The sequence below is a fragment of the Eleutherodactylus coqui genome, chromosome 10 (genome assembly GCF_035609145.1).
Source record: "Eleutherodactylus coqui strain aEleCoq1 chromosome 10, aEleCoq1.hap1, whole genome shotgun sequence".
Lineage (NCBI taxonomy): Eukaryota > Metazoa > Chordata > Amphibia > Anura > Eleutherodactylidae > Eleutherodactylus > Eleutherodactylus coqui.
The window spans coordinates 111,706,071-111,733,532 of NC_089846.1; the positions used below are offsets into that span (position 1 = coordinate 111,706,071).

At 42.1% G+C, this 27,462-nt stretch overlaps 1 protein-coding gene across 4 annotated transcripts in view; it reads right to left on the bottom strand.

The window, feature by feature from the left end:
- COL4A6 (collagen type IV alpha 6 chain) overlaps positions 1 to 27,462 on the bottom strand; it is a 246,693-nt gene that overhangs the window by 27,878 nt on the left and 191,353 nt on the right. For 3 of the 4 annotated variants that reach the window (XM_066581712.1, XM_066581713.1, XM_066581711.1), the window contains 12 exons: positions 26,561 to 26,630; positions 25,223 to 25,333; positions 21,985 to 22,134; positions 19,441 to 19,539; positions 17,762 to 17,922; positions 17,160 to 17,339; positions 15,583 to 15,766; positions 12,419 to 12,472; positions 8,796 to 8,867; positions 7,881 to 7,988; positions 7,576 to 7,797; positions 6,943 to 7,104 (listed from right to left, as the gene is read on the bottom strand). In XM_066581712.1, coding sequence (XP_066437809.1) covers positions 6,943 to 7,104; positions 7,576 to 7,797; positions 7,881 to 7,988; positions 8,796 to 8,867; positions 12,419 to 12,472; positions 15,583 to 15,766; positions 17,160 to 17,339; positions 17,762 to 17,922; positions 19,441 to 19,539; positions 21,985 to 22,134; positions 25,223 to 25,333; positions 26,561 to 26,630 — 1,573 coding nt within the window. The remainder of the gene's footprint in view (positions 1 to 6,942; positions 7,105 to 7,575; positions 7,798 to 7,880; positions 7,989 to 8,795; positions 8,868 to 12,418; positions 12,473 to 15,582; positions 15,767 to 17,159; positions 17,340 to 17,761; positions 17,923 to 19,440; positions 19,540 to 21,984; positions 22,135 to 25,222; positions 25,334 to 26,560; positions 26,631 to 27,462) is intronic. The other variant, XM_066581714.1, reaches the window with a different exon arrangement.

Consider the following 27,462-nt stretch of genomic DNA (forward strand, 5'->3'; position numbering starts at 1 on the left):
ACTGTTTGGTTTCTACTATCAGTAAAATTAGCAACTGGCCAAAAACTTGGTCATACATTAGATATGAGGCCTTTTCTAAACAACTTGGTATTTACGGATGTTCTTTGAAGTTAACACAATAAGTTAAAACATCAAATCCCTGATTACTCTTTGCCCTAAGCTGTGACCTGGACTGACCAATACTGTCTTCTATTGACAAGGTGCACATCCTTCGTTTGGCATCAACATCCAAGCATCCCTCAATGACCCAAATATCTAATGCTACTTTTCCACAGATATTTGCCATAGATCAACATCATGCTAATTCCCTATGGAACATCATCAAACACATATCGAGGAGCCACAAACGTGGACATTATGGGTAGGAAATGTACAATTATAGATCACTTGAATACTTTAATTGGCATGAAGTTGTAATCTACCCAATTTTATTAGGGGTAATTATTGTATGTTATTCCCAATTTGGGTTGCTTTTACATGTTTACTGTGATTACAATTCCCCACTTTGTACTTTGTCCTTGTTTTGTGGTATTCTGTATGAGATTGCTCTTGAAAAGATTGTGTCTATTACCGTGTTTCCCCGAAAATAAGACAGAGTCTTATATTAATTTTTGTTCAAAAAGGTTTAACTTTTTTACATGTATAGCTGCCTGGACACTATTTAAATTGACTTTTTAAATTAACTGTTAGCAGGGCTTAATTTTGGAATAGGGCTTATATTTCAAGCATCCTCAAAAAGCCTGAAAAATCATTTTGCATCCTCAAAAATTCTGGAAAATCATGCTATGTCTTATTTTCAGGGTATGTCTTATTTTCAGGGAAACAGGGTACTATGTTTTAAAGATATAAATAAAGCATATACATTTTTTATGATATGATTGGAATAGTTTACTATTTCTTTCTTAATTGTGTGCGTTAAAAGGTTTGATGCATATAATGGAGATGAAATAATACCTCCACAGTGCCACCTATTGGAAGGCAGCATTCCTTCAAGCCAAAGTTAGACTCTTTATACAAGCCTTGGAACAATGACTGGGAATTAAAAGCAAAGCCATACTCCATGTACAGACAGCTGTTTCAGGGTATTTGCCTTTCATCAGTGTACATGTGTATCTGTTATTTACCTATTATGATATGTGGGGGGATTGTGTAGCATAATGACAATGTGTCAAACCCATGTGTTACTCAGTTGTCTTGTCTCATTTTTTGCATTAATCTGTATCATGAGAAAAAATCAGACAATCAGTAGAAAATGGTCTAAATCTGCTAGATTGTTATGAACTGCAGGAATTCTCCTGCAATATTGTCATCTACTGTTTTGTTTGTTGTCGGGGCAGTTGAAACGCAACTGTCGCACAACTGATCAATTGGAGTAAGTCAACTCACCACACTACTGCAGTTCAGGCTCAAATGGTGAGGAGTTACTTATTGGCTGACCTCTCTTTAAAAAGGACCTATTATGTCCATATGTCAACAGAGTCGGTTACATAGTTTGCAGCCGTGGCCCTGCTAACTCCAAAAATGTCTATCTTCTTCCTCCCATACCCCCTTCCTCCTTAAAGGCTCTTCTTAGTTTTGGTTTTCAGAGCAGTGAATGTGTCAAAGTGGGCAGTCCCCACTGCTACGGGGTGATGCAGTCCCCACTGCCAATGGGTGATGTCAGACTTGATTTACAGTGAGCAGTAAAAACTACCCACTTGACACAATCACACTGAAACTAAGAAGAGCCTGTATGGGAGGCAGGAGAGAGTGGGGGGGGGGGGGGGGGGGGGGGGAGGAACATTGTTGGAGACAGCAGGGCCACTGCTACAAAGGCATGCAGCTGACGTGAGGACATGATAGTTCCTCTAAATATTCATGGCTATAGAAGTGTGTTGCTGGTTATAGCATAAGCGATGTGCTTTTTTCATCCAGTTCTCCTTGCTCACTTCTAGCATCTTGTTTCCAGTCTAGCTTTTTGCATGTGGGTGTTGTCTTGTTCCTGTGGTTGTCTAGTTCAGTCCTTACTAGAGATGAGCGAATATACTCGTTTCGAGTAATTACTCGATCGAGCACCGCGATTTTCGAGTACCTCCGTACTCGAGTGAAAAGATTCGGGGGGTGCCGGGGGGCGGGAGGAGGCGTGGCAGAGCGGGGGGTAGCAGCGGGGAACAGGGGGGAGCCCTCTCTATCTCCCTCCCCCCCCCACTCCCCGCTGCAACCCCCCACTCACCCACGGCGCCCCCCGAATCTTTTCACCCGAGTACGGAGGTACTCGAAAATCGCGGCGCTCGGGCGGAAAAGGGGCGTGGCCGAGTAGGTTCGCTCATCTCTAGTCCTTACCCTTGTCAGCTTTTTCCCTGTTTGTATCTGTTCTTGTCTTCATTCATAGTTCAGCTCTGCTCAGTTTGGTTTTCTTGTCTCTGGGTCTCAGTGCCCTCTTATTGTTTGTCAGGTTCAGAGTTTAAGATTGGGTTTCAATTAGGGATATTCAGGGCTAGTGGTGTCTGGTGTTAAGGTCAGATTCAGATTCGTGGAAGACTTAGAGAAAGCTAGAGTTAGTGTAATTTACTGTTAGTTGTCATTATCTCTTCACCATCCCCATCTGCTTCATTAACAGATACCATCACCATATGATAACCATCACCATTTGTCTCCATCACCGCCTACTGGTGAGTTTCTAGTTTTGCAACTTTGTTACATTACTAGTGTTGATACATGCTTTATATTATTGTTCATTCAACTGTTCACTTGGCTCTATTGCACATACTGGGGGGTATATAAGTACTAGGAAACATCGTTAGCATCCAGAAAAGGTGACTGCTATAGCTGAAGTCTAGTTCTGCCCCTCATTTCTGTGATGTGTTCTGATGACCAGCTTATCTCTTAGGGTATGTTCACAGATAGATTTTTGCAGCTGATTTTGACGTGGAATGCATACCAATTCCGTGTTAAATCTGCATCTCATGACATTCAATAGACTGCAGAGTGGATTCTTTTCATAAGGGAATATAAAATCTGTAAGCCCAGAGAGAAGAAAACCGAATACGGGTGCCTCTAAACGAAGACAACATAACCTGTGATCACTGGAGGTAACTGCACTGTAAACACTATTAGGGTACGTTTTCACGTAGTGGAAATTGGTGAGGATTTACAGTTGTGGAAAATCCGTTACAAAATCCATGTCAGTTCTGCATCAAAGGTCGCATCGAAATCCTTTTGTGTGGATTTTGATGCAGATTTTAGTGCAGATCCACAGCTCATTTTACCCCTTTGAATTGAAAGAGTGAAATCAGCTTTGGATCCACACCCAAATTCCACAAAAATGGGGCAGATTTTGTTGTATTCTTTGATGGAGAATTGATTGAGATTTTGTGTGGGATTTTCCATTGTGGACAATCCACACCAATTTCCTCTATGTGTGCACGAACCTATGTAGAGCCTGTATGTCAGTGCATTATATGTTAATGATTATTTATAGTTATACTTTATACTAAAGTTGAGCCACTGTATCTAAGCCCACCACATTATAAAAAGTTGTCCTACAGAATATATATAATTATTTGGGGAGGAGGTAAGTTCATGCATGGCAGATTTGCTGTGCATATTACACAGGGGAAAAATCCACAGCAAATCTGCACAAAACCCACACTAGATGGTACGGGTGTTGAGGTGGACGGATCTGCACAATTTAAGGGGTTAAATCTGGGGCAGATCCATGCCAAATGGGTATTGCTGTGGCTGCATATTCTATGTTTTACTAGAGCATATTCTACTGGGGGGGGGGGGGGGCCAAGTTGTGAGAAAAGCCGCAGGCCCATGGTCTCCTTAATCTGCCATTGTATATAAGTGAGCTAATGTTGCCTTGGTTAGTTATTCCTTTCCATCTGAAACTCCTAGATAGTCATGTGATATCAGTCCTGACCAGCTCAGATCTCCTCTGGGCTATGTATTCATTTTCTAGTCAAATTCTCAGTCTGTGTGGTGCTTTGCATGGAGTTTATCACAGAAAGTTACTGATGGTGATCACACAGCTCCTGTCACACAGTTATAATAGAGGAGATCACAGTTCATCCTCCTGACATACTATGGTGATCTGAATTCAGACCTACTCAGATTTACTTGGGGTTATGTATTCAGTTACTAGTCAAATTCTCAGTCTTTGTTATACTGTTGCATGGATCTACCACACAAACTACTTAGAGGGAGACACGGACACTCCTATCACAGTTACTGATGGTGATCACACATCTCCTGTCACACAGCTATAATATAGGAGATCAGAGCTCATCTTCCTGACTGTATACTTATGGTCTGTAGCTTATTTAGGGTAATATAGAAGCTAATGATAATTAAACTGTCCCCCAGCAGGCAGAAATGCTACAGCCTTTAGTTAATGCTGTGCTGATGCATCATGGGATAGATGTGAAAATGAAACTCTCATCATTAAGATCGTGGCTGATAAGTATCCTATGGGGGGCGTACTACACAGAAGTGACTGTAATATGCATAGGAGGCGTCCAAAGTGTGACAGGCAATCAAGTGAGGGGGGCAGGCAAAATGTGTTTTTGGCAGAGTGGCCCTTTAAGAAAAGGAAAGAATGGATTAATCACTCTTTTGAGCACCATTATGGGTGCATGACATCACGCAGGGACATTAACATCTAAAATAATTTAAATGTCTACTGCAAGAAGCATATACAAAAAAAATCTTGGTATTTGTATAGCACCAACTTATTCCGCAGCGCTTTCAGGTAATTATTACCTCCCACCAAGCTGGGTTCTCATTTTACCGACCTCGGAAGGATGGAAGGCTGAGTCAACCTTGAGCCGGCTACCTGAATCATGCCGGGATCAAACTTGCAACCTTCAAGTCATAGGCAAGAGCTTACACTCTGCGCCACACGAGGCTCAACAAAAAATTTCCAACTTTCACAGTTTTCCTTCCTAATGCAATCCATGAGCCTGCCAATATGCCAAGATGTGCTGAGATAGGTACCTGATGATCTTGGACCCAAAGTATGAAATACTGCTTTGCTTCAGAACAGGAAGTTTTCCATATCAGGCATTACATGATGAATGTTTATTTTCATAGGTCCCAATAAACTCTCGGTCATTATGGTTTTTGTATCAGATGAGCACAATGGTTCTTGTAAAGTGGTTTATAAAATAAGGGGTGTCACGTATGGTCAATGCCTGCAGCATCAAAAGCTAGGCTGTTAGTCCATCTGCTTTTTTGCTAGAGAGCACTTTCTCACCTTGGCAGCCTATGTGAAGAAGCCGAAACCATAGAGAATGACATCAAAATATGGAGGATTGGTGATATTTGGAATAAAAGCATGATAAAGGAAAAACAGACAAAATGTATGAAAGATAGCACACGATGAAATGGAAATCGCCAGCTGAGAGATAACAACAAAACAAGTGAATCATTTTCTCTATGAGAGCACCCAATGGAAGAAAGGGAATGGAACATAACACGTAAGTAGAGTAGGATGTACCTGAACTTGATTAGCGTTTAGCCATCTGATTGAGTTTTGGTTAGTGATCAGAGTTAGACAATCATTACAAATCAGAAGCAGAAATTCAGACAAACAGGAGAGGAGACAAAAGACGGAACTTGAAACGTCCATGTACTAACAGGCCTTCGGTATGCAATCATTCTTACCATGAGAGTGTCCACCAACCAATACCATTCTCAATATGGATTTACAGAATATGGCTTGTTCAAAGAGAATTGTTCAGTCCCTGTACAGGTGAATAGAGGGACCGAACAATTGCTATTTAAACCGGACGATAAGCGAACAAGCCAATGATGATTCTTATGCCTGCAGAAACTGAACAAGAAGCGCACGATTATCGTTGGGCGTTCAGTCATTGACTCGTGTTTAGACTAATTGGTTATCACTCACTTTGGCTTGGTTGAACGATTTTTTGACCAACAACCGGGTCTTGGAGTCAGGCAGGAACTTTCAAACGTTGATCCAGGGATTATTCTGACTGCTACTATGGAGTCGGGAAGGAATTTTTCCCCCCAAAATAGGCTAAATTGGCTTCTGCCTCATTGGGTTTTTTGCCTTTCTCTGGATCAACAAGGGGAGGTGGAACCAGAGGTGGCTGAACCAGATGGACATTGGACAAGGGGTGGCTGAACCAGATGGACATTGTCTCCCTTCAGCCTAACATACTATGTAACTGTTCCATCTAAATGTAGTCTTACAAACCATGCTACTATGTCTTAACTAGCACTCTCATCCCTGTCATACTGAGAAAGCTTAACATTTGCATTTTGTCCAGACTATGTAGCTATGTTATAACATTTACATATATCTCGCCCACCACAATGGTATTTCACAGATTAAGTAATGTTATGCTGTTCTTAAGTATGCCTGACTTCTCTTATCACGTGAAGTCGGTTTCCTTGCATTATTATTTACGGCCTCCCGTATGCTGTGAGCTATTTGCTACTGCTCTGCTTACTTCTGCTTGCACTACATAGGCTGCCTTCTTGATTGGTAGAACCAATGCAACCATTACACAACTGGTTTTCCAATGAATTGTTGTCACTCGTTATCCAGAGATCTGCTGCTTTTCCAATTTTTGATATTTGATGTTTGTCTTTTATGTTGCTCTGAAGGTAACTATTATTTCTCAGATTACACTTATGTCACCTAAACTATAATAAGTGAATAATAATAGCAAATACATTAAATAAAAGAATCATTCTACAAGTCACATTTGAACAAGTCTTTGGACTGACTGGTTTACTTACCAAGCCATTCCATTATTTCACCTGAGATACGGATATAAACTTTATTATCCAAGCACATCACAACTTAAGTTTTCCAATTATGATTAGTGGTGCCATAGAAGTCTTTTTACATTTCTAACAGCCTGATCATAGTTGAATTTTAAAACCTTGTACAACATTCAGGACATCTTTTCTAACTTTTTGTTCACATACCTGGTGATCCGGGAAATCCAGGATCTCCCACAGGACCTCGTTGTCCTATAGTACCAGCTGCACCTCCGAATCCAGGTATTCCTCTGGGACCCGGTCTGCCAGGAAATCCTGGATTACCTTTTTCCCCTTTAACACCCACCAGTCCTGGGCTTCCATCTAAACCTATTAGACAGAAACCAAAAGCAAACTCAGCATTAGAAGCAAATATAGTGAGACAACCACCCAAAACTACAGAAAAAAAATGAATTTCTAAGCAGTTGGTCTTCTCAAGAAAAGAAAAACTATATTGAATGCTGGTTAAAGTGTTTAATGCAGTCAAGGACGTACAGTGGGGGTGGAGCTAAGCACCGATCCGTCCCACCTCCTCCCATTGATGGCTATGGACAAGGGCAGGACATGGGCGGAGCTAAGCGTCTGCCCTATTACAGCTCGCAGAGGAAAAATCGTAGCTCCACTGGTCAAGTGCTGCTTGCCTCTTCATTGTTTACCGGGTATGGCCATGTAGTTATAGTGCTTGATATAGCAGCCCAGTCCGTGCTATTGACCGGACATCTAAACTTTAATGCACACGGCCACCTTGCAATGTATGTATCTAAATTTCACAAATTACATTAAAACGCACTTTCTAATTACCTTTCTGTCCATCAAAACCAGGATCCCCTCTAATTCCTCTATCTCCTATGACACCTGGTCTTCCAGGCTCACCAGGAGCACCAGGTTCGGCACCCAAAACTTCACCACGTTCTCCTTTAAAACCAGGCAAACCAGGGATTCCTGGGTTTCCTGGTAGTCCATCAATACCATCCAAGCCAGGAAATCCAATAGGTCCTCCATTCCCACGGGGTCCGGTAAAACCTGAAAAACAAATTAAGCACACCTTTAAGAAATAAATTACATTACTTATCAATCTCTAAATGAAATGGATACTTGGCTCATACCTGGAGGTCCTGGAAATCCACCAAATCCTGGACTACCTTGTTGTCCCTTGGCACCATCAAAGCCACGTGGTGCAGGAGCTCCTGGGAATCCATTTTCACCCTTAGGACCTAAGCAACAGAAAATTCAAGTTCATTAATTATCTTCTTATAAAAAAAAAAAACACTCGATAAAAAAATCAATCCATAGTTACTTAAGAAATATATACAGTGATGCCTTGGGTTAACAGTGTCTCAGATTACAAGCTTTTTGACTTGAGAGCAGGCTCTCTCCTGAATTTTTGCTCTGATTTAAGAGCAAAAACTTGGGTTTAGAGCCTTGCTCTCAAGGGAGCCGCCGCTGCTGCCGGTGGCCCCATTGAAAGCAATGGCCTGCCCGCAACCCTTGCACTGATTTTTGAGGAAGTGCTTTAAATATAAGCCCTTCCCTGAAAATCTTCCCTAGCTGTAGTAAAAAATATATTCTCACCTGTCTGCCACTGCCGGGGCTCAGGCGTGTCTAGCTTCCGCTTAATCTCCCTGCATTTTTAATCCCTGCCCGCTGAAAAGCTTCAGAGCAGTGCAGGGAGAACAAGCAGCGGCTGGACGCGCCTGAGCCCCGGCAGACAGGTGAGTATTTACAGTATTACAGCTAGAGATAATTTTCAGGGAAGGGCTTATATTTAAAGTCCTTCCCTGAAAATTACTGCGAGGAGCGGCGTCCAATTGCTTTCAATGGGGCAACGCCATCCCAATTGAAATCAGTGGAAGAGCTTCGCAATCCGGAACGGATTAATGGCTTTTCCATTCATTTCAATGGGGAAAATTGATTTGACTTATGAGTGTTTTGGGTTAAGAGCTCCATCACGGAAAAAATTAAACTCATAACCCAAGACACCACTGTATCAGTATCCATAAATAAAAAAAAAATTGAAATACCTGGACGTCCAGGGCTGCCAGGAATTCCTGGATCTCCAACTTCTCCAGCAATTACACATGGCAAGGTCGTGCCTAGCAGAACACAAATCAATTAATTTCAGACAAATGACAATATATCAGCATGCTACAACCAAACGTAGGAGGCAGATGAAAACAATGGACGTGCATTGGATGGTTGATGCATAAGCTGCTGTAATGTGGGTTAAAGCTGTGATTTAAAAAAGGTCAAACATTATGGATGATTATGATAATGAATTTATATCAAAATGACCAGTGAATGAATCCCAAGTGATGCAAAAGTGCCAATAAGTGTACATACAACCTTCCTGGCTATAAACCTGACAATCTAATGTCCCATTGCTTAGCAATAATGTCTGTAACTGCAATGGAGCGAATGTAACACTGTTCAATATTGAACTAATCAATGACTTAGTAATGCAATACTTCATTTGGTTCTCGCACAGCCGTGTACTCTGGAGCTATCCCTCCCCTAATTGGATTGTAACAGCAGTGAAGGAGCATCTTCTCCTAGTCAAGTAAAGCTCAAAAGCTATTGTAGGTATACTGCAAATCTGTTTACTTTTAGGTTTAGTAGCTACTTTATAGTGAACCTATACACGGAAATAGTATATTGCCACCCATAGTTTAGGATTGTTTTGGATAAAAATTGCATATATACTTTAAATCTAAAAGTTAATGCACTTGAACAGCTATGAACGCCTTGAGTTAACCCTTTGCAATCCAATTTTGGATTCTGGGTTTCCTAGGGGGATTTCTCTTTCTGTCAATTTACAATGGCGCCATCTGCTGGCTAGAGCCAGTACTGCAGTATGTGACATGGCAGAAAGGCCCCTGATAACAGAGCGGCCAGTCATTTACAGTAAGAATACCCTGCCGGACGTCTTCCGACATCGGAGCTGTACAGGCTACAATCAAAATGTTGGAAGATGTCAGACAGTGGATTGGAAAGGCTTAAAGAAAACATTGCACTGAGTTTCAGTCTGAGGCCTCATTCACACGGGGACCTACGCGCGCAAAATTCACAAGGCTAAAAAACTTGCGGCTATTAGAACCAATGGTTTCCTATGGGAACGTTCAGATAAAGGAATTTTAGACATGCAAAAACCATCTGAATGTTCCCATAAGAAACCATTTGTTCTAATAGCCACGAGTTCTTTACGCACATGATTTTTGCGCATGTAGCTCTTTGTGTGAATGAGGCCTCAGACCGTAATTTTCATTCCTTTATTCATTTTCAGTCCCCTGAAATGACGCCCACATATTCCTAATTTCAGAATTTTTTCATTTGGGCATATTTTACGCATCCAGTAATACGTGATGAATGTGAGCTATGTGCTTCCAGGATGCTGCAGTCTTCAGTAGCTCTCATGTATAAGCACAGCTTCATCCCTGTACCACTATCCCCTTCTATAGCCCTGAGAAGTATGTGATTTCCCTTCCTCTGTAAAGTCTGATGTAGGAACTCACCATTATCTCTACACATACAGAGCCTGTGTGATTCCTCCCTCCCCCTGCAGTCTGCAATGTATGCTCTTCTACCAATCTACACTTTGATACAATACAGCCTGTGTGATCTGCCCTCCCTGAAGAACTGGATGCTTTACTCTCTCTCCACGTTCTAATCTGTAATGTACCTCCTCCCTGTCCCTATTGCTATCTGTTTGGGTCCTTTTACATGGAGAAATTAATTCTCGAACCGAGTGAAAGAGTAGTTTGCTTTCAAAAGTCGTCCGTTTACATGTGAAGATAATCATTTAAATGGTTTCCTTATTTTTTGGTCATAGCTGGTTCATTCCATCGTTGGTCTGTTGGGGCAGTTTGGGAATGCCTGGGAATGGTTTGCGAATGACCGAAAGATTAATCTTTACATGGAACGACTACTAAATGCCGAACAACGATTTTTATGCCTGCATAGAATGAACAATGAATGATAAGCGAGCAAATTATCATTCATCATTCAATCAATGACCCTAACACTAAGGGCTCCTTCACACTGGCGAATGTGATATCGGGCCGTGAATCACTTGCCAACATGTGAAAACACCTTTGCATCACTGCAGGGATGAAGGGAGTCCCCCGGTGTGTCTGTCACAGCTGTGGCAGAGGATTACAGAGTTCTCCCATTGCTTTCAATGGGGCCAGCAATGCTGCTACCAGCCCCATTGAAAACAATGATTGATCTCTCAGAGAGATAGGGCATGCTGCTATGTGTTTCCTACATAGCAGGAAAACATCACTAATGTGAATGAACCCATTCTGAAGAATGGGTTCCATATTTGTGCACCTCGCAATGCACAAATCTTGCACGATTTCCTCACCAGTGTGAAGGCAGCCTAAGAGAAGGTTCCATGTATGTGAAGATTTGCACAGAAATGGTAGGGAATATTCAAAGAAAGCTATTTAGAAGATTGATTAATAGAGATAAGCGAGCACCCTCAGTTAAGGCAGTTACTCGAGCGAGCAAATACTCCTCCGAGAAAATTCGGGGGGCGGCGAGGGGGAGGGAGTGAGAGAGATCTCTCTCTCCCCCCCCCCCCCCCCATAACCCCCTGCTCCACCCTGCCGCCCCTTCCTCCTCCCCGAATTTTCTCGGACAAGTATGCAGTTACTCGAGAAGAGCGATGCATGCTCGAGTCTGCCTTAACCGAGCGTGCTCGCTCATCTCTATTGCTTAGTGCTACATTTAGGAAGTAGGTCTACGATTTAAACCAAATCACTGTAAAGGTGTTCATCGCCTTTAGGCCTCTTCAGATAATTGTGCATTTGTAGAGGCACTCTCACTAGTAATGAAATGAGAGTAGATGCAGCTCCAATGGCAACGGCGGTTCTGACTCATATCTACAAATATCCTCATAAAGGACGCTATTCATAGAAAAGGTTGCTGCTTTGACTACTGTTACATTGAAGCTTCAATCAACCCATCATTTTATTGCAAAACAATTGTGTTCTGTCCTCCTTTCCTAATTTGTACATTGTAAAGTAATCCTCAACACTAACGAGTCTATTTCAAACTAAACTTTGACTGCGCCCAACAGTCTGGAGTCATAAAGCAGCATTCTGCAAATGTAACCAAAAGTCTCATTTTCTACAATTGCTTACGGAAATTGGTGCAAAGCATTTACATTGAACTGAGCGATATTGCAATATTCGATTGTTGCCTCTATATAAGTCATTGTAAGTGCTACATTAGTTATCATTGGACCACGAAAAGTGAACAATCATTAAGTCCCATCGTGACGTTACAAATAAAATGAAAACAAATGACTTTAGTAGGAGTTAGCAAGCAGGATGAAACGTTGTCACAACATGAAGCCTGTGGCAGTAGTGAGCAACCACTGTGAACAGAAGGCTAAAAGCAGGCTATCACACCATTCATCAATCACAAAGCATTCATGGAATGACTGACTGGAGTCAGATTCGGGCCGGTTGGATACATGGTTGCTCATCACTGTGTAGAAACATTCCTCACAATGTCTACCAAGCTGTGGATTGAATGACCGGATGTAACATGCATGCAAATCCAGAGGTTCTAAGCAGCAGCGGGAGATCAAGTGGATCTCACAGCTGTCTTTATCGCCAACCTCTGGGATCTCTCCTCTCACCTCCCTCTGTGACTAAGTCTCCATTACCAACATTGTCCCCGCAGCAGCAGTCACCTATACCAGTTAAGCAAAGGAGGACAGGTTAGAAATACAGTAGGCCAGAAGATCCGTCAAGAGAGAAAGCTTTCAGCAGCGCAAATATATTCACGTTTCTATATGATGATGCCTTGAGTTAAAATATCTGTATAGGATTGTAGCATTTCTTATGCATTTCCCCAAGATTGAAGCTTTGGGTTTTAATTAGAGATAAGCAAGTATACTCGCTAAGGCACATTACTCGAGCGAGTAGTGCCTTAGCCGAGTATCTCCCCGCTCGTCTTTAAAGATGCGTGGGCCGGCGCGGGTGACAGGTGAGTTGCGGCAGGGAGCGGGGGGAGAGAGGGAGAGAGAGATCTCCCCTCCTTTCCTCCCCGCTCTCCCCTGCCGCTCCCCGCCCCCGCCGGCCCCCGAATCTTTAGAGACGAGCGGGGAGATACTTGGCTAAGGCACTACTCGCTCGAGTAATGTGCCTTAGCGAGTATACTCGCTCATCTCTGGTTTTAACCCTTAGGGCGGCCTCACACGGGCACATCTGCGGCCGCAAAATCTGAATGTGGAGCGACTAGACCCCCTTTTTTTTCTTTTTTTTTTTTACGCATGCATTTTAAGTGCGGGGAAAAAAATGCGACATGCCCGATTTCGCAGGGTTAAATGAGAACACCTGAGCCTACCGAGTCAGCTGACCTGTCTACTCAAACATGACGCTGCTGGGTCTTTCTAATGTTAAAATCGCATCGCACAAAAATCGCAACTTGCAATTTTTGTGCGATGCGATTTTAACATTAGAAAGCCCCTTTAAAAACAAAACGCAGCGATATCGCAGCGTTAAAAAAAAACAAACGCTAGTGGGTAGAAGCCCTCATTTTCTCATTACTGACATGGATTTGTCTTTGCGCCTCTAACACAACTTGACTACATATCAGTTTGGAGTCAGCGATCAATAATTAACTCTTTAGTAACACATCATTATTATAGTGAATATATTTGGCTGATTTCACAAGTTAAATATGCAAAAGCAGAAAAATGAATATAATTTATTAAACAAGCAAAAGCAGGAAGAATAGGTCAAAACGTTTTTTATTAAAATATGCAAGTTTGAGAAGCATAGACCAGAGCGACCCTCCGAGAGCACCGGGTATGTTGGAAAGGATTCCCAAGTTCAGCGGCGCTCACATCTATCACCATACAGCATCTGAAATAATACTTTCAGCAAACATCATACAAAGACATCAGGGAAATGATTCACAAAGTGACAGAACAGCAACTGTTCATATCTGAGCGATGGAGATGCACTGGAAAGGAAGAGGTTAAAAAGCATATAAAACACAAGATCATTTATGTGATTACATATCACATTGATTATAGTTAATCATTTGCTCGATATTTTTGAAATATTTGCACTTTGTTGTTTAATACATACATTTTAGAATGCTACATAGCAGTAGGTTTTCATCTGGACAGGGCTCTATTATGGCCCATAGACGTCTATGGAGCTATGCTGTACCTCTGAATGCCACAATTTTGTATTGCATTTTTTTTAATCTCTCGTGTTTATAGGACATCCGAGGAAAAAATTGTGCCATATTCCGCCTTCACAGAAATACACCACAGGGTATGTAGCATAGAACCATAGGGACTACTGTACTGCTAGACGAGTCCCATGCACACAGCTGTGCTCTGTGCATATGTTCGAATGACATAGACGGTTCTGCAAGCACTTACCACAGTTTAAGGGCCTCTTCACATGAGGATGTTTTCGCGCACATTACACAGATAATAGAACCCATTGATTTCGTGATTTTGCGCGATCGCGATTTTAACATTACAAATCCCACAGACCCCTGCAGAAAGAAAACGCTGCGAATTTCGCAGTGAAAAAAAAACTGTAGTGGGTAGTCACCCTTATAGGGCGGTTTCAGACAGCCGTATGCTCAACTACGCTCGCCAGCACAGAGTGTAGTTGCGCCTGAATTAGCTTTTTTTTCTCTCTGGCCGTTCAAGCTCCGCGCCATAGCACAGGGGTTTGAAAGAAATGGCGAGAGGATAGGTCCTTGCCTATCTTTCCCGCACTAAGGGTGACTACCCGCTACAGTTTTTCTTCACTGCGAAATTCGCAGCGTTTTTTTTTTTTTGCAGGGGTCTATAGGACTTGTAATGTTAACATCGCGATCGCGCAAAATTGCGATTTCGCAGTAAATTGCAATTTTGAGCGATCACGATTTTAACATTACAACTCCCATAGACCCCTGCAAAAAAAAAACCGCTGCGAATTTCGCAGTGAAAAAAAACTGTAGCGGGTAGTCACCCTTAGTATTAACTACATGCAGAAAAGATAGGGCAAGTCCTATCCTTCCTCGCCCGTACAATTAACACTAATGAAAACAAAACCATTCAAATCAGTGGTCTTGTTTTGTTCTGTTAGGCGGCCATGATTATCACGCCTGCATAAGGGGAGAAAAACACCTTCATGTGTTTAGGCCCATATGCACAAAAAACGTGCGCAAAAGCGCACTGTCTACAGCGCAAATGTGAAGGGGCCCTAATGCTGCTATTCCAGTAAAGTGAGTTAGGATGGGTTATTTTTTAAAACTAAGGTTGGCTACAGTTATTTTTTATTGTCCAAGTTGATTTTTAACAATGTATATCTACCTAGAATCTAAAATAATGACGGCCAATGGCGTTTCTTTTACTTCCAGATTTCGTTGGCGACTCCCACTTAATTTTTGGGGATCTGTTGTTTTGTTTTTTTTGCCTTCCTCTGGATCAACATTGGGGGTAGTACTAGGCTAAACTAGATGGATATATGTGTTTTTTCGGCCTTACATACTATGTTAAAAATGTAATGTTTCTGAAAATCTATGAAAATACAGTAATTGTCTTGGGGTGCATTCAATTTAAATTCAAATTGAAAGGGTGAAATCTGCTGCAGATCTGCAACAAATCTTCAACAAAATCTGTAGCAAATCAGTGACATGTGAACGCACCCTTAAGTAGAGCAATAGGAATATAGTAACACCACAATTCATACTGACAGTTACCACTAATATCTTTCCTTGAAATAATTCTTAAATACTGCTTAAAAAACTCTATATAGTTGTGAAATAAGTGCTTTCCCATATACATACCAGCAGGTCCAGGCTCACCAGGTCGTCCATCCAATCCTGGTAAACCGGGGTCACCAGGAAACCCACGAGAACCAGGTAAACCTGGAAGGCCGTCCCCTGGAAAACCACTTGCGCCACGACTTCCCTTTTGACCAGGTTGTCCTGGATAACCCTTCTCCCCAGGATTGCCATTTCCACCTTCACCCTGGATATTGAAATGTAAAACAAGAACTAAAGATATTCATACACCCATCATACAAGCCTATGTGTACACGTTGGTGGACTGGTAACATAAATGGGGCAAGGTCTGAGATGCTAAACATATCATGAAAGGGGTTGTCCTTATGACCTACTAGGTAGTGGATACTTATAACAGTCTTCCTGCTTGTGTACGGTAAAGGTAATCACTGGGGACACCCATAAAAAAATATGCAAATAATGCATATAAAAATGGGTTGATAAGACGTACAAAATACAAAAAAATGCAAAAACAGACCAGGTTACTAGTTGACCCCGTGGCATTGCACTTCATCAGAGTTATCAAGCTATATTTACTGTTGTTTTTCAGCTGTTTTTGGTCATTGCTGTCCCCTATGAGTCCTCTTATGAGTAGCAGATGATCTGGGATTGCTAGTAACCTGGACCATTTCTGTGCTTTTTGTATATTTTTTTTGTATTTTGTTCGTCTTGTTCGTCCTATTAGCCCATTTTTATACGCATTATTTATTAAAAGTGATGTTTTAGGGGTGTCCCCAGGGATTGAGTTTAGATATTTTGACACTGCCTTTGGCCATACTGTGATTTCATTAAACAGTAAAGGTAAAATCGAAGGTAATTTTTCTCTAATGTAAACCATTAGGTGTTCAAAGATACTGATTTTTAATTGTAAAAATACTAAAAACAGCACAAGAGCAACAAACACATTTTACAGTCAGGGCTCAGTCACGCGGGCGACGATCCGCCCGTGTTCCTACATCATAAGATGGCCGCGGACAACTCTCTGCATGACCAGCTCCATTGCCGGCCATGTGTTCTTTCTGTTGGCCGGTGCAGAGAGTCGTCCGCACCTGCAGTGCAGCGGTTGTATCGTGCAGGAACACAGGTGGATCGGTGCCCGTGTGACTGAGCCCTCAGACTAGATGGTCTTCTTGATAGTGAATTTTGACAGCTATGACCATACACATGACATAATTGTCTCTGATCGACAACAGCTATTTTTCCCTACTTAACCTTAACCATGCAGTAGATGCTTCGTTGAGCATGCATGCTTATTTCAACGGAGAGAAGGGAATAATCTGCAACCTGTTGCCTCTAGCAGCACTTATTTTCCATGAGAACAAAGGAACGGCAGGTTGAAATCCAACATGCCTGATCCCTCTTTAGCCTAACATCTGCCATCGGGGAGAATTCGTAGGATGCCACACACATTGAATCCTTGGCCAATCCTCTATAATCAGCTGGTTCAACTAAGTTATGTTAACTGTATATGGCTCCACCAAGCACTATAATGCAAATTCCAATCATTCTAAGGAACGTGGTTTATACATGTATTTAGCTAATGTATGTTCCAATAGCATCACAGTCCCATGAAACCTTACAGGTGCGCCTTTTCGACCAGAAAACCCCGGCAATCCATCTCTTCCTGGGTTTCCTTGAGGTCCGGGGGCACCTCTAAGCCCAACAGATCCTGGGTCTCCACGTGCACCTCTGCCAGAGGGAAAGATTGGATCTCCCTTTCCGCCCTTTAGTCCTGGAGCACCAGATTGACCTGGGGAACCCTAAGGGTAAGAAAACAAATATTGTCATTATACAAAATAAATTCTAATCAAAATGGTAAGGGCGAAAAACATCTGCATACATCCAGTCAAATGAATGAGTCCTATTTCCGTCTGATTTTCGGAAAAAGTAGCCTTAACAGGTATAGCCATCTGTGCAGGAGGGAAGCGGCCTATTCATTCTGCTGATTTAAACCCCCACCAATCAGACATTAGTGACCTATTCCAAACGTTAATGGCCATCAATGTTTAGGTCAAGGAAAAGCCCTTGAAGGGTTCTGCTGTCTAGGTGAATAATAAACAGTGTACTAGGATTTTCAAGAAGTAATAGTCATTTTATAAGTTAGTAATTTCTTACTTACATTTTTATAAAACAGAAAACCTCGTTTACCCTTGATTAGTCACATTATAGGAAAACTGCTTACAGGGGGTCCTCGTGCTCCTTCTGATCCTCGTCTACCGGGATCGCCAGGCTGCCCTTCAAATCCAGGAAATCCATCACTACCCGGTGGGCCTGCAGGTCCGGGGTCTCCAACTCTTCCATTGCCATTAATACCACCGCCACATGCACAGTCACCAAAAGATCCTAAAAAAAGGAAAACATAAAAGCTCATGACAGTCCTGCACAGAAATGGTTTTGGTATAGTATCATTACCCCTTAAGGACCAGGCTGTTTTTAACCTTAAGGACCAGGCACTTTTTAGGGATTTTACTCATGTGGTGGTTTTACCGCCCTATTTTGTTTCCTTTAGCTACCAAAAATATTTCTAGTGTGTTTTTTTTTCCATGACATATAGGGTAATTTTTTAAAATATCTTTTTCACTGACTTTTTTTTCCCGTTTTTTAGATTTATAGGGGGTCAAATGCTAAAAAAAAGATTTTTTTAAAACATTTACAGTTAGTTTTTTAAAATTTTGTATATTTATGCTAAAATAAAGTACAGGAAGGGGTTCCCCGATTTGTTTCAGACATTTTGATATATAATATGTATAGTTTTGGATTACAGGGCGCATACGGCGACTGTTTTGGCTGGCGTCAGCTTTGGGTTATCTTCTTTCTTATGTATATACTGCTGTTTTATTCTGTAATTTTTATTTACTTATGTATGTAATTATGTTTTTTAATATCTGTGTCCCCCATGATCTCATATAAGACCTCTGGGGGACATTCATTTTTTTTTTTTTTGTTTGACACTTTCCCATTGTAGCTGGGGCATCATAGGAGCCCCAGTTACAGTGGAAACAACCCCTGTAGTGACAACAGTCACTGGCAGAGCTGGCCAGGGTCTACTATGACCCTCCGGCTCTGCTGTAGCAGGGAACCCCGGTGGTCATGTGACCCCCCCCCCCCCCGCATCCCGTAGTGGAAGACACCCTTCACTTTCACTTTCTAGTACACAGCGCTCATTGAGCACTGTGTACTTGGGGAAGGAAAAGGCAGAAAGGGTTAAAAAACCCTTCTGCCTTCTCCTCTGGGTTATCAGCTGTTACTAATAGCTGATAACCCGTCCTGCCTCTAATTGATTGCAGAGACAGAAGGCTTAAAGCACCGCCGTAATTTTATTATGGGCTCAGGACCAGGCGCCATATATTTACCGTGCCTGGTCCTTAATAGGTTAATATAAAGTATTTCTCCAGAGACAATCTAATATATATATATACACACACACATCTTAGCCCAATATGGTATGGTTTGTTATCAACTCTGTCCCCATGTGTACATATTATGTAGCTACTCAACACTCATTATCGCTATTGCATCTACAGGGTGGGCCACATGTATACATGTAGATTACAGTCGCCGTCCTGGGACCGGCTTTCTATTACTACTTCATAAATACTGTAGAGAGATAGAAGAAAAACACAACAAATTGACTCTTAATTTGCTATTACACAAATATTCTTCCTTTGGTTTGGTATCCTCTTGGCTCTTACTCTTCTCCTTGCAGGCAAATCCAACCACCATTGAAGGGGCAAGAAAGAAGACCAGAACACCCAAAGACTCTACATATAGGACAACTAGTCTGACCACCTTTAGGCAGACGGGCTGGATGAATTTCATTACAATATTGTAAGGTGTAAGATAAGCTAAATAAAATGGCACCTTTAAATCCTTTGGATCCAATAGTTCCTGGTGGCCCTGGCAATCCTTTTTCTCCCGGTACTCCCGGCTCACCACTCCCGAGTCGTCCTGCACCAAAACCTAAATGAAAACGAATAAGAAGCAAAAAAAAGCAAAATTGTGTTTATTTCTTTTACAAACAAGTATGTTTACTGCAGGTTCATTCACACAATTTCATTCGCTAACAAGAACAATAAGAGTAACTGTACGACTGCGATATGGGCCGTGAATCATGGCTCCATATCACGCTCGCCAACATGTGAATTCCGTGTGGATGCGAGGAGGTTTTTATGTCAAAACAGCCTCGCAGCACTTCGGGAAAGTCGCGATCCTCCGCCGTGCAATCCTCTGCCATTGTTTTCAAAGGGAGACCTCGCATTGTGTGCAGCTAGCACGTGGTGCGATGTTGAAAACAATGGGCGCTGCGATGCCAGAGCATGTAGAAAGATAGGGCATGCCGCGATTTGTTTCCCGTATTGCATCGTGGTGTAATACAAGAAAACATCGCTCATGTGTATGACCCCATCAAAAAGAATGGGGTTGGTATTTGTGCGTCTCGTGACGGCAGCCTAAGTGTGCAGCCAACATGCTGATCTTCCTCCTCTTCTACGTTTACTGCGCTATAACCAAACCATACGCAAATATCAATATGCAGCCGCAAGTCAAAATCTAAGACTGCATTGCAAGCTATAAACGATCAATATAAGAACAGAGAATTGTCCTTTTACAACCCTACGGCCGCTCTCACACGCGTTCACGAAACGCTGAGGTCAAAATTGGAGCATTTTACTGCAATTTCGAGCAGCGTTTTTTTTTAACACATGTCACAGTGTTTGACAGTGATTTTAAACGCACCCCATCATTGTGATGGGTGATGATTGCGTTAATGAGCGCTAAAACGTGCAAAAACAGAGCAGACAGCGATCGAAAATCACGGTGTCAGAAACACTGCGTTCGAGCGCAGGTCTGCGAAGCCCCATTGAAATCAATGGAGGTGCTGTATGACGATTAGCACAGCATTTGAAACGCCATAACTCATTGACATAGCCAGACGAGGGCTCGTTTTAATGGGGACAAGTTCGACATTCTAATCGCACCGCTCTGGGGTACATTTAATGTGTTGTATGACCTTTGTTAGGTTTTTTTGAGGGGGAGGTGAAAAAAATATCCGGAAATTCTGCCATTGTTTTGGGGTTTTGTTTTTACGGCATGATAATGTTCTTATCTGGATCAGTGCAATTACTGTAACATCGAGTTTTTTTTGTTTTTTTTTACTACTTCGGCACAATAAAAACACTTTTTTTAAAGAAAAACAATTGAATCTACATCATTGTATTCTAAGGCTCATAGAATCTTCATTTTTCTGACACTGGAGCTCTGCGAGGTCTTGCAGAAACAGTTGTAGTTTCTATTGGCACCATTTTGAGTAATATATGTCTTTTGGATTGCTTATTATTACATTTCGTGAGAGGCAAACCAAAAAAAAAATAGCAATTTTGCCATAACTTTTTTAAAAATTATTTTTATGATGTTTATTGTGCCAGATAAATAACAAAATATCTTAATTGTTAGGGTCATTACAAACGCAGTAGTACCCATAATACTTAGCTTTTTTTTTTAAAAAAAAGAAATTTTATCTATTTAAAATGGGGTTTTCTACTACTTTAAATTAAACTTTATTGTATTTTTTTGCCACAATTATTTACCCCCCTATAGGAACTTGAAGATGTGATTGTTCAATCGCTAGGATAGTACACTGCAGTACTTATGTACTGCATTATACTAAGCCTATGACAGCAGCCTATTAGACTCCTTGGAGGTGGGGTCTAATAGACTGAGTTACATGGCTGCTATGGGAACCTATTGGTACCTTGCGATCGCATGGCAGGGTGCCGATGGATGACAGAGAGAGCCCAATTCCCCATGACATCTGCTAACATGCTGCAGTTGCTATAATAATAATAATGTTTATTTGTATAGCGCCAACTTATTCTGCAGCGCTACTGATTGTAGCATGTAAAGGGTTAAACTGACAGGATCTGAGGTTTCTCCTTTCCTGGCAATTAGAGCAGGAGCCTGGCTGTCAGTACTTGGTCAAGTGACTGGCTTAAAAAGATGTATGTGCAAGTTTAAAGCCCATAAGTAAAGTTAGTAAAAATTGGTATTGGCCGTCAACATTGGGGTTAAGAATAAGAACCATGCCTGCTTTGTGCTAATGGCACTTCTGCTACAGTGAACTGCTCACAACATAGAGACATTACAGAGACTAGAAGGGTCAATGAGACATCTCACCTAAAGTGAAGAATGCTTTACCTAGCATAAGAGTTATCAAATGGCTGTGTGACATAAACGTCATATTCATTCTGTTCAGTTGCTCCTTAAAAATACTGGACCAACTAAATATACTGTTAGCAAAACAAGGGATCAACTAATTTGAAAAGGCAGCATCACTTTGCGTCGCTTGTCATTAGGATATTCTGCAAGATTACAATTATTGGTAATAATGGCATAGTAAACAGATGGTACCTGGGGGTCCTGGTGGTCCTGGGGGGCCAGGTGGCCCTGTTGGACCATCTCTTCCTGGGACTCCTTTTTGTCCATAACTTAGTCTTCCAGGGTCTCCTTTTTCCCCCTTAAACCCTGGAATACCTTGAAACCCTGGAACACCAGGAAAACCTGAAGAAGGTAGAAATCAACATTATAAAATATGTAATAACTAAAAACACCATAAGAATGACTGAACTTGGAGCATTTACACATCCTGAAGAGTAAGCATGCCATTTTCTTCCCATCGTGTGGTATCACAATCTATACATATAGAGCAGAAGAGTAGATTGAAGCATTTATCCCCAATGTGCCGTATACCAGAGATCCCCACCATCACATCCCATTCTGGTAATTCGAGTCAGCATTTTAGTTGTGTGGATACTAATGTAGATGTCTTCCCACTTTGGAAAGGCGTTTTAATCTAGCGTTCCTATAGTCCAGAATTGCAAACTGGCTTAGTGAGAGTGATGTTTCACTGCAAAAGTCTTGAAATGATGGGTGTCCACCCGTGTGAGAGCTGTAATGGCAGTTGTCCTGGTTGCCACTTTTCAGAGTTCTAATTGACACCCTCTCCAAAACTCCAGGGGGCAGTGATCAGGCTTGAAGTACAGGATCTATATAAAGGTCCAACAATCCAGGGTCAGCAGGTACATGGCTATAAATTGGTCCTGGAACGCTGTGAATTAACAGTGGTAGAACTTTTAAGTAGATGCCTTATCATGGACAGATCCACCTGGCCATAATTTTGTAAAAATTTTAATAGTTTTGACCCTAATTATTTGGGTGTTAGCATTGGGTGTAGGGAAGACGGCATTGGTCTATATGTGGACGATATGATTCTATTCCTATCTGACCCATGAAAATTCCTTCCGTAAACTATTCAGTTATTTGGACGCTTTTCTGGCTTGTATATAAACTGGTAAATGTCCACCTTTATGCCCTTGCAGGTAAAAGGATGGTCTATAGGTGAAGAGATATCATCTTGGTATGATTTCCAGCTTCAGGTACTTAGGTGTGCATGTCTCTAGAGACTATACTCATAAGTATGACCTAAATATTACCACATTACTCAACTTTCTTAAAGGTAAATTTAAAGCATGGAGTTCCTTACCTCTGTTGGTTGGGAGGAGAATGAAATTCATCACAATGATTGTGCTTCCAAAATTTCTGTATAGCTTGGAGCACACTATAGAGACACTATAGTAGTGCAAACGTTTTTTTAACATAGTCAATTCCTTACTGTCCTCTTTTGTGTGGGGGAAGGCACGTGCCAACAGTTGGAATGCCTAAAGTTAGAAACCCTGCAACGCCCTTAAAAGATGGCAGGCATGACACTATCTGATTTTAACTTTATTATGTGGTGGGTCAGTTAAGATATTTGCTCTTGGACAGCCCTCTAGCAAACAGTGAGCACCACCTGATGTACCTTTTGTCAGAGATATCCCTCTGGGTGGTGTTGAAATGCCCCGAAATGCCCCGATCTATAAGCTGGGCAATAGATACCTATACATAAACTGGCCGCTCCAATGTGGAAAGTGGGTCGACAGGTAAAAGGGTACAAGGGGGCCACTGTTGAAAGCCCCTTTTGAATCTTCCTGATGTGAGGTACTGGATTGATTATGAGGTGACCTACTTAGAGCATCTATTCATGAATGGGATCCTCGTTTCCTCTGAACAATTACAACAGACAACAGGGGTTGTCCCGAGGCAGCAAGTGGGTCTGTACACTTCTGCATGGCCATAATAATGCACTTTGTAATGTACATTGTGCATTAATTATGAGCCATGCAGAAGTTATAAAAAGTTTTATACTTACCTGTTCCGTTGCTGGCGTCCTCGTCTCCATGGTGCCGACTAATTTTCGCCCTCCGATGGCCAAATTAGCCGCGCTTGCGCAGTCCGGGTCTTCTGCAGTCTTCTATGGGGCTCCGTGTAGCTCCGTGTAGCTCCGCCCCGTCACGTGCCGATTCCAGCCAATCAGGAGGCTGGAATCGGCAGTGGACCGCACAGAAGAGCTGCGGTCCACGGAGGAAGAGGCCATCTTCAGCGGTGAGTAGAGAAGTCACCGGAGCGCGGGGATTCAGGTAAGCGCTCCGGTGAGCTTTCTTTACCTCCCTGCATCGGGGTTGTCTCGCGCCGAACGGGGGGGGGGTTGAAAAAAAAAAAAACCCGTTTCGGCGCGGGACAACCCCTTTAAATCCCTAGATTGGGTTTTTACAGATTTCTACAATTAAGGCATGCGTTGAGTGCCCCATTTCCAGAGCCACGACCATCCATTTCATCGTATGGTGGTCGTGACATGGCGACAGGGGTCTTGCGCACACAGGGGTCCAAGGACCTAATTTCTGCATCTTGTTGTAGCGTCATGCGAGACTGCTAAAATGAGGTTCTGCCTTTCCCAGTGACGTGGGTGAAGATGCGAATGGTGTGTCATTGCCCAGAACTGCCCCCAAGATAGACCCAATATAAGATATTAAGAGCTGTGTCACAGCAGCAGTGGGCTAAGTGTGAACAGCCTGTTAGTCCACGAGCTCCAAAATTACAGATAGATGAGAGAGGCGGTCTGTACTATGTGCAGACATTGGCACCTACGGTGCTTTAGTACATAACAGAGATGTACTGGTGCAAGTGTGGTTCAAGTGCTTTGCCCTTCTGAAAACTCTATATATTGTGTGAAAGTTTGGTTAGAACTACATAAGGCTCCAGTATGAAATACCCTCCTATAAGGAAATACAAAGCCAAATTAACTGCATTTAAGAAAAGTTTGTTTTTAAAAAAAAATATGTACCCTGCCTTCAGCTATGTCAGTTACCACCACGCCAATGCACAACACAAACCACACACTTCAGTCTCACAAAGGCAAACTCTGTGCACATTAGGACATTTGGACTTCATGATGGGCAGATCCTCCTTCAGCTTCTGTATTTGTGAATTTGGCCCATGTATAACATGAGCCAACATTCATTTGGCAACATTGAGAATGCCTAGGGTTTCAAGATCTTGACTGATAACTGATCTCTGAGATGACTGTTTTGAGATAAGAGGTTTTCTTAATGGAAAGCAAACTATAAGCGGGATGGTTCAAACATGTTTGCATTTAAACACATGAAAGAATATGCAAATGAAAGAAAGCAAATTACTGACTGAAGGAGAAAAAAATAGAATAAGACACAAGAGGATACAAACATAGCTACTACAGTGTCTAGACATTTCTAACCTCTTCCAAATGCTGGAAACCCAGGTGAACCGGGAGGACCAGGTGGACCACTGACTCCATCATCCCCTGGCATACCTTCGAATCCAGGAAGACCTGCATCTCCAGGAAGACCTAACATGAAGTATATAAGAAAGTCAGTTGTCTATGTAGGAAGACATTGAAGATAATTAAACCGAAATGAAGATTCTTTTCCCCTTAAAGTGTACCTGACTTTTCAGGTCACTTTTCAGAACAAGTTGCCATGTGTTAACATGAGGAATAACACTATTTCTGGCCATTATATGGTTTATCTTCTGCATTTTTCCTATTTTCCACCTCTGCAGGCTGTATTAGTAATTCTCAGTTCTCGCTGACCTGGTGGAGAGAGTCTGGCTATTATGCTATGTTCTACACAGTGTGCACAGAGAAAGCTGTAGATTCTGCTCCCTAACTGTTTGTAACACACACAGAGAAATAGCATAATCAGGGACAAAGCTAGAGAAGTGATGAGGAGTGCAGATGTGAACAAATAGTAAATAACTCGCCTTTGGCTCTAGCAGCACATCTGTGTGTGTCTCTACTTTCTCCCCCCTTTTCCATCTATGGGCAGCAGGAGTCATCACTCTGCTCTATTACCTGTTCTGTTATCTCTGTTACTAGAGACAGGCATTGCTTGACAACAGGCAGTGGACAGCAAATTGGAAGAAAAGGAGACCCCCAGTGGCCAGAGCTTTAGAGGGATTTGTTGTCTTTTTTTACATAAAAACATTATTTTAGGTGATTAAAGTAAATACCAGTTTTGCTAGTTATCACATGAGCTATTACATACGCATTAGTTCTTTGAAAAGTCGGTGACCGTTTGAACAACAGTCAATAGCCCGTTTCCCTGAAACTAAGACCTACCCTGAAAATAAGCCCTAGCATGATTTTTAAATGGTGCCCAGGTAAATATACATGCATGTAAAAAAGAAATATTTTGGAGCAAAAATGAATATAAGACCCTGTCTTATATTTCAGGGAAACACGGTATTAGAAAGCTATCATGTAGTGGGTTAACTTTGGGACCATAGATGCTAGAGAACTGTAGTAAATGCAAAAATGCTACAAAATATGTTGCTAACAGTGTTATAGTCTTCAGTATTACTCTCAAGGCATCTGACAAAGCATCAGAACATGAAGTGTAACACCTTCCAATATATGTATACTAGTATTCAAAATTAGCTGTGGGGAGCAGCTACAAAATAAGGGAGGGAGCAGGAAGCAGCTTCAGTGTCTGCAAACTGAATTTTCTAGCCTTGTTATCAGGTGAGGCCATTTTGACGTAAGAACCTCAGTGAAAAACGCACAGAACTGTATTACCTGGAATAGCTACACCGCCATTATTAACATATACTGGACTTCCTTGAAAACCAATGTCTCCTTGTTCACCCTAAAACAAAGACAACTGGGTAATGGCTCTGACTTTCATAAGTAACATGAGCACAAATAATTAAATAAAGATATTCACACTATGGCATATATTTTACTACCGGTATATGATTCGCGTCAGTTTTATGAACACTTTTTGGAACATGCATTTTTTGTTCTAAAGTTTGCAACTTTTTTCAATTTTATGCCATTGTGGACACTTTTCAAAAAAAGTGTGTTGGGTTCAGTGGAAGGGGAAGGCCCTATAGATTTACATTAAAAATTGCCATACATTATAGCACTAGCATTCATCAGCTTATAGAAATGTAGCGACATCAACCATGAGTTTTGGTGCGCCATAAAATCTATGCTCTTTGTATAACATGTCTGTTGCCATTCACTCGGAATGGATGGCATTAAGGATGAGCGAGTATACTCGCTAAGGCACTACTCGTCCGAGTAATGTGCTTTAGACGAGTATCTCCCTGCTCGTCCATAAAGATTCGGGGACCGCCGCGGCTGACAGGTGAGTCACGGCGGGGAGCAGGGGAGAGCGGGCGGGAGAGAGGGAGAGAGAGATCTCCCCTCTGTTCCTCCCCGCTCTCCCCCGCAGCTCCCTGCTCCGCGGCGGCCCCCGAATCTTTAAGGACGAGCAGGGAGATACTCGTCTAAAGCACATTACTCGGACGAGTAGTGCCTTAGCGAGTATACTCGCTCATCCTTAGATGGCATATTACACCCCTAGCATAGGTGTCCCCCGCTATGGTGGTGCTTGCCACATCTGTGGCTGTCATAGATTTCATTGTCTGCTGCATGGACAGCCAAAGATGCACCAAATTTATTCAGAAGCATGC